The sequence below is a fragment of the Gekko japonicus genome, unplaced genomic scaffold (genome assembly GCF_001447785.1).
Source record: "Gekko japonicus isolate JY-2015 unplaced genomic scaffold, Gekko_japonicus_V1.1 scaffold1389, whole genome shotgun sequence".
NCBI classification, from domain to species: domain Eukaryota; kingdom Metazoa; phylum Chordata; class Lepidosauria; order Squamata; family Gekkonidae; genus Gekko; species Gekko japonicus.
This window is the reverse complement of record NW_015176492.1, coordinates 217,584-224,872: the sequence shown is the minus strand read 5'-3', so window position 1 is coordinate 224,872 and position 7,289 is coordinate 217,584. Positions and strand designations below refer to the sequence as shown.

General features: G+C 49.4%; 1 protein-coding gene across 1 annotated transcript in view; it reads left to right on the top strand.

Moving 5' to 3' along the window:
- Positions 1–5,838, top strand: part of HNRNPUL1 (heterogeneous nuclear ribonucleoprotein U-like 1) — a 34,616-nt gene extending 28,778 nt beyond the window's left edge. The window contains exons 14-16 of the mRNA XM_015427251.1: positions 5–40; positions 2,351–2,560; positions 4,901–5,838. Coding sequence (XP_015282737.1) covers positions 5–40; positions 2,351–2,560; positions 4,901–5,017 — 363 coding nt within the window. The 3' untranslated portion in view covers positions 5,018–5,838. The remainder of the gene's footprint in view (positions 1–4; positions 41–2,350; positions 2,561–4,900) is intronic.
- The last annotated feature ends 1,451 nt before the right edge of the window (positions 5,839–7,289 follow it).

The following is a 7,289-nucleotide window of genomic DNA, read 5'->3' as shown; positions in this document are numbered from 1 at the left end:
CGCTAATGCCCCTCCCAGTTCTTACAACCCAGGGTCACAGGTAGGTGCTTGGCAGGGGGGCGTTCTGGGGCAAGGCTGGTGCTTGGGGGGAAATACCAATGTCGTCTGACCTGGCTTCTCCGCCTCTCTGCCCCCCCCACCCCGAAAGCTTGCGCAGTTTCATAACTCCCATGTGCAAAGGAGAGCTGGGCTGTGGCCCATTAGCCCTGCCTGACTCCCAGTGCGCTTTAGGAAGCAAATATGAAACACAGCTCACATTATCTGTTTAGAACGAAAAAAGAGAGAGCCGGAGCAAGGCATCAAGTGAAGCTGATGGGCAGAGTAGATAAACAGAACAGAAACTAAGGGCACAGCAATACATATGACATCAATACAAAGTGAAATGCTGCATAAGTTCACACAAAGAAATTAATGCTGAAATCCAACTTTCATGTTGTTTATAATTCTTATAACAGCTCTTATCACCAACCATTGTTATTTCGGATTGTGAAATAACAATGGTTGGTGATAAGAGCTGTTAGTAGCCTTCCTGAATGTTTGGATACCTTAGTGGTGAATCAGACTGTGAAAGGACCACTGGAAATTGAAGTTTGATAAAGACTGTTCTCGAAACGAACGGCAAAACTCGAGAAGTTCGTCTCCACCTGTTGAAATACAAGAATTATAAACAACATGAAAGTTGGATTTCAGCATTAATTTCTTTGTGTGAACTTATGCAGCATTTCACTTTGTATTGATGTCAGAGTAGATAAACGACAGACCAAGGGAAGGTGCTCCTTTACACTGCGAAGGGATTAAAATGTGGGATTCGCTGCCAGCGGTCGCAGTGACGGCCACTGGCATCGGCGGCTTTAAAAGGGGATCGGACGGGTTCACGGAGGAGTGGTCTGCCAGTGGCGGCTAGCCACGGTGACTGAAGAGAACCTCCATGTTCAGAGGCAGTCACGCTCTGGATCCCAGGGCCAGGAGGCAACATCGGGGAAAGGTCTCGGCCTCCATGCCCTGTTGGTTGGCCGCCCGGGAGAACTGGTTGGCCGCTCTGTGAGACAGGATGCTGGACGAGATGGGCCACTGGTCTGGGTCCAGCAGGGCTCTTCTTACGTTCTTGGGATCGCCCAGAGCATTTCTGCACTGCAAACTCTAAAAGCGGTTTGGTCACTCCTCGTCTGGGAGCAGCTCCGAAGTATTGGTACTCTCTTGGCCGAATTTTCAGGGATCTTCACCCAAATCCTTGCAGGGGGGACGATAACGACAATGGTTATCAACACAGATACTCCTTTCCGGAAGAGGCAGTGGTGGTTCTAGGCAGGGCTCTTTTTGTAGAAAAAGCCCAGCAGGAACTCATTAGCATAATAGGCCACACCCAACAGCAGGAACTCATTAGCCTATTGGGCCACACCCCTGACAGCACAGCTCATTAGCACATTAGGCCGCACCCCCATGTTACCAGAAGTGTGCTCATCCAGCCACACCCACCTTTTGCTTCTTATTCTGTTTACCTTGTTTGTTGTCAAAACCCAGGGCCTTTTTTGTAGCAGGAACTCCTTTGCATGTTAGGCCACACACCCCTGATGTAGCCAATCCGAATGAGTTTCTGCTGTTGGGTGTGGCCTGTTATGCTAATGAGTTCCTGCTGGGCGTGGCCAGCCGGAACTCCGTCCCTGTGCGTTCCTGCCCAAAAATAGCCCTGATTCTAGGGGGCTCTTAGGAAAGGGGGTACAGAACTTCCCTCTCTGCAGGTGCTTTGAAGATGTCCTGGATGTGGCTTCGGGGTGGTGGTGGTGGTGTTTGTGTCCCATTTGCAAAAAGTGTGTGAGGCGGAGCTGTGGTGCATTTGTCGCTCAGGCATGAGCAGACGGCCCTACGAGCGTCACAAAGCCGACGTGACCGTTCCGTGACGCCAGAGGACCAACAGGCTTTGATTTTATCCCCAGATGTCAGACTTGTGGGTCTTTTGGTCCCCAAGCAATCCCTGCCCCAGAGGAGTTCATAGGACATACATAGCTTTCTCCCTCTTTCTCTTTTTAAAATGAAGTTAAAAAAAAAATAGGGGTGGGATTTTTTTAAAAATAATTTTTTTAAATTAATTTTTAACAGCGTAAACACAACAGAATTAGACACAAAGAGCAATGACCGGCTCAATTAAACAGCTTTTCTTACATAACTCCCCACAGTATCACAGTAAAGTCAAACAGTTGTATAGACTAAGTACCGAACAGTTAAAAGAACAACAGCTTCTTGTATGGCGGGTTTTTTGGAACTGTTTCACTATTTTCTAAATAACTAATAATAGGAAACCAATAGGGCTGGAATTCATCTCTTCCTTTCTCCTTCACTTCCCCCCCCCCAGCAGAGCTACACCCAGCCCTACAGTCCACCGTCCAGCTACAACCAAGGCAGCTATGCTCCGAGTTACAACTATGGGAGTTACAGCGGTTACAGCCAAAGCTACACTCAGCCCCCTCCTCCTCCTCCCCCCCCTCCTCCTGCTCCTCCAGCTCCTCCGACTCCTCCAGCTCAGCCGACCTACAATCAACCCAATTACAACCAGTACCAACAGGTAGGCGGGTTGGAATGGGCCAGTCCAGATCCAACGGGACTGCTTTGCGTAAGGCCAGTGCCTCAGGGGGGATATTGCCGGGCTGGTTGTCCGCGGCTGCCGCAGACCACCAATGGTACGGCACTGTATCGGTTTCCTTTGTATTCCTCAAGGGTCAAGCTGAGAAGAGTTAGCTGTGGATCCCAGCGCAGCCGTAAAGTTTGTTGGGTGGCAGACAAGTATCGGGCCGTGGTGGCTCAAGGGGTTAAGACGCTGAGACGGGAAGGTCTGTAGGTCGGCAGGTCGAGACCCGAGTGCCGCGTGACGGAGTGAGCTCCTGTATCTGGCCCCAGCTCCAGCCAGCCTAGCAGTTTGAAAGCAAGAAACTGCAAGTTGATAAATAGGTTCTGCTTTGGTGGGAAGGTAACAGCGTTCCGTGCACCTCGGTGTTTAGTCATGCCGGCCAAATGACCACGGAGAAGTCTTTGGACAGCGCTGACTCTTTGGCTTGGAAACGGAGATGAGCACCGCACCCCTAGAATCAGATTTGACTGGCTTTCGAGCAAGGGAAACCTTGACCGTAGACAAGTATCATCACGTTAATTCCCCGTAAGCCACTGTTGAGACATGGCTGTGAGCTTCTCAGCGGAAGATCTGAAAAGAAACCGAATGAGTGATTTGGAAACAGGAGGGGGCGAGGCTTAGAGGCAGGGATTCCCTTTTTACTGTTTGTAATTCCAGTCGTCTAGGGAGGCTTCTCACAGTCTTCCCCATGGCTGCCAAAACCAGAATAAAGTAACCCAGTCTAAGAACAATTGGGCAGATTTTGTCCGGTCGCGTCAGTGACCCGTTGCCAGGGCCAACCGTCCTGTGCATAGAACTAGGGTTCGAGGAGAATCCCTCTCTGTGCAAATGTGATTTCGCTTAGTCTTGGGTGAACCGTTCCCCTGCTGAGTGCCAGCTCTCAAGAGGACTGCACGCAAATGACACGAGGAGTCGAAAGTGGTTTTGGAGGGAGAGAACTTGGCAGGGCTTACAGTGTCTATCATGGTTTTCCAGTTACCCGTTACCTTAAAATCAGGGGGTCCCCAACACCTTTCCTGGCGCCTGCTGGGTGTTTTTTAGGAAGTGGGCGGGACCAAGTGGGGCCTTTTGCCCAGCAAGACTCCTGATTGGCCACTGGAGATTAGATTGGCGGGGCAGATTTTTCAGAAAAGTTGCTTTGGCAGCAGTTGCCACCACAGCACAAGGATCCTCTTTTTATGACTGAAGGTCGGCTGCGGCAGCCATTTTGTGCCTCCCTTTTGTGGCTTTGCCCCCCCCCCCCCCCCCCCCCCGGTGTTGGAATGCCAAAGGAGTCCACAGGCTCAAAAAGTTTAGGGACCCCTATCTTACATCATGATTAAAGGTGCATGTGGGTGTGTTGATGAATGGGGAGGGAACGCATTGATACTTTTGACGGAGTAAGATCCTAATATATTTGTATCCAGAACAAAGAACCACACACTTTATAAAATAACTCAAAAGAGAAACCAGGGGGAAAAAAGAAGGTAGGAAGGAAGGAAAGACTGGAAAGCTACAACTTCTGTGAGAAATCTAGAGACTTATAATGGAGTAAGATCCTAAAGATGGACTAAAAACTGAGGAGAGAAAGAGAGAGAGAGATGCTTAGATAATCCAACCAGAAGAAAATAAGAATCATATAACCATATATAGTTAATGGAAATACTTAGACAAAGGTTAAATTAGTAGAAAATAAGATTTATATACCTATATCCTTGCAAAATATTACATACATAAGCAGGGGTCATTTCGTAGAAAAAGAGGTGCAGGAGCTCATTAGCATAACTCATTTGCATATGCCACACCCCCTGACATCACCGGAAGTGTGTCAGAAGGCAACACCCACCACTCAGGCTCCACTGGACTGTTTTGGATTGCTAGCTATTGGGGGGGGGGGAACGTGCAGATCTGTCCTCGCAGAGGAGGGAGAGCTTGTACCTGATTAAAACTTGGTCTTAAAGGTGCCACTGGACTGTTTTGGGGTGGGGGGAGCTCTGCAACGTACCTGGCTGCTTCTTGCTCTGACTGAGGGCTGCTGGGAGCAGGGGGTGGGGCTTGTTGCATGTAGCCAGCCCCTGAGCTCTTTACTGCCGGAGCGCTGCTCCCGTGCGCTCCGGCAGGAAATGACCCCAGATGTAGTCTTAGATTATTTATGAGGTAGGTTAATAGGGGAAAAAATGATACGTGTGAATGCACCCATTTTATGTTTGTTTGTCTTGAAAATAAAATATATCTATAAAAGAGACTCGTTGGCCGATGCTCACATCCATGATTCCGAATCTCTTGCTTTCCCCGCAGTACGCCCAGCAGTGGAACCAGTACTATCAAAACCAGGGCCAGTGGCCTCCGTACTACGGCAGCTACGACTACGGGAGCTACACGGGCACCCAGCAGGGAGGCTCGAGCACCCAGTGATGGCCATCCAGTACTCGGAGGGAGCGGCTCGGCGCGCCGCACGTGGCATCTCGGACTGTCTCGGGACCCTGGAGGGGAAGTCTCCTCTGCCCTTGTCTCCTCTCTGTAGTGCTCGAGGGTAGCTGTGTTTTGACCTCTACAGCTGAAGGCATGCTTCCTTCCCCCTCGTTCCACCCCCCACGAGGAAGTGACATTTCTTTCCTTCTCCTTGATGAAGACAGTCCCTTCCCCCCCAAAACCCCCCTTTTTACAATTTATCTCGATTTCTGAGAAGCTAGGATTCCAAGTCTCGTGTCCTTAGGCCAAGGCCCCCCCGCCCTGGTGTCAAGGTTTCTACAGTAGCCAGGGGGCAACCTCCCTCCCTCTCTGTCCATCCTGCCTCACACAACTCTGCTAGCGATCATCAGTTCTAGGCACTTTTGGAAACTTTCTCCCCCACCATTCGGTGTCCCCCGCCCGCCTTTGAGATGTTTTTATCTTGTCTTTCTCCCCCCCCCCCCTGCAAATAACAAAACCGGGGGAGGGCGAAGAGACGGCTGTCTTAATGGTAATGACGATTTGATTTTATTTTTTTAGATTTCCCTGTAACTTTTTACCGTGGGTTAGCTGCTGTTCATAGTTTCTCCAAAGTAACCATTCCTTTTTTCGCTCAGTTCAGGAGACGAGGAAGACAAAAAAACAGGGGAGGGAGATCGTCTTCAATGTGTAACTTTTTTATACGACGTCTAAGTTTCTGTATCTTTGCACATGCTTTGTGTTGAGTTGAACTGTAATGGCTTTTTGTATTTGGAGAACAAAAAGAGTGACTATTGAACTTTAAACTGGCCTGGCGTCCTGTGTTCGTCCTTTTCTCATTGTTGCAAATACACGTCTCCACCCAGAGCATCTCCTAGCATTACGGAGTTGGAAGGGGTCATAGAGGCCATCTAGTCCAACCCCCTGCTCGACACAGGACCATCCTAAAGCATCCCTGTTCATCCAGCCACTGCTTGAAGACTGCCAGGGAGGGGGAGCTCACCACCTCCCCAGGTAGCCGATTCCACGGCTGAACTACTCTTACTGTAAAACATTTTTTATAATATCCAGCAGTATCTTTCTGCCCGTAATTTAAACCCATTATTGCAAGTCTTTTCCTTTGCTGCCAACATGAACAGCACCCTGCCCTTCTCTATGCGACGGCCCTTCAAACACTGAAAGAGCGATCCTGTCTCCGTTCTCTGTTCACTCGCTTTGTTTATTAAATTATATTTGCTAAGCCACCCTTCCCTGCAAGCAGGGCTCTGGGCCAATGCTCTCTCTAAGCCAGTGATGGCGAACCTTTTAGAGACCGCGTGCCCAAACTGCGACCCAAAACCCACTTATTTATCGCAAAGTACCAACACGGCAATCTAACCTGAATACTGAGGTTTTACTTTAGAAAAAACAACTCCTACATTAACTTAAGATGATCCAAACAAAGTAAGGGAAGCAATCCCAAATGCTCTCATTGACTTAAAATTATTTGGCAGAGAATTCGACCCTTTAATGATGGTCTGGGCCTGGCTGGGGCGATGGCACGCGTGCCCACAGAGAGGGCTCTGAGTGCCACCTCTGGCACCCGTGCCATAGGTTCGCCACCACTGCTCTAGGCTGTGGAGTCCTGTGAGCAAAAATTCCACTTTGTGAGCGACTGGCATTAAACTTGTGAGCGAGAGATTTGGCTCCTGCATAGATTACTTTGCTCTGGAGCCCTCCTTCCTGAGCTAAGGAAAAAAACGTGTGAGCCAGAGGCTAAAAAACTGTGAGCTAGCTCACACTCACTCAGCTTAGAGGGAACACTGCTCAGGGCAACTTGCAAGACAAACAGCTACAATATATAATACAGTTCAAACCTGCATTAAAATGCCTATTATCAGGAATATAATGCGCATCCCAAGATGGCGGAAGAAATTTTAAATCCCACAAGCCGCCAGGGGGGGGGTTGCGGAGGGTGGGGTGTGTGTGAGTGCCAGACTTCATACCGTCCCGTCCTCAACCAAATGCCTGGCGGAACATCTCTTCCTTGCATGCCCTGTGGAAAGAGAAGAAAGAAGAAGAGATTGGATTTATACCTTGCCCTTCACTACCCGAAGGAGTCTCAGAGCGGTTTACAATCTCCTTCCCCTCCCCACAACAGACACTCTGTCAGGTAGGTGCGGCTGAGAGAGCTCTCTTGAGAACTGCCCTTGAGAGAACAGCTCTGAAAGAACTTATGACTGACCCAAGGTCACACCAGCAGCTGCATGTGGAGGAG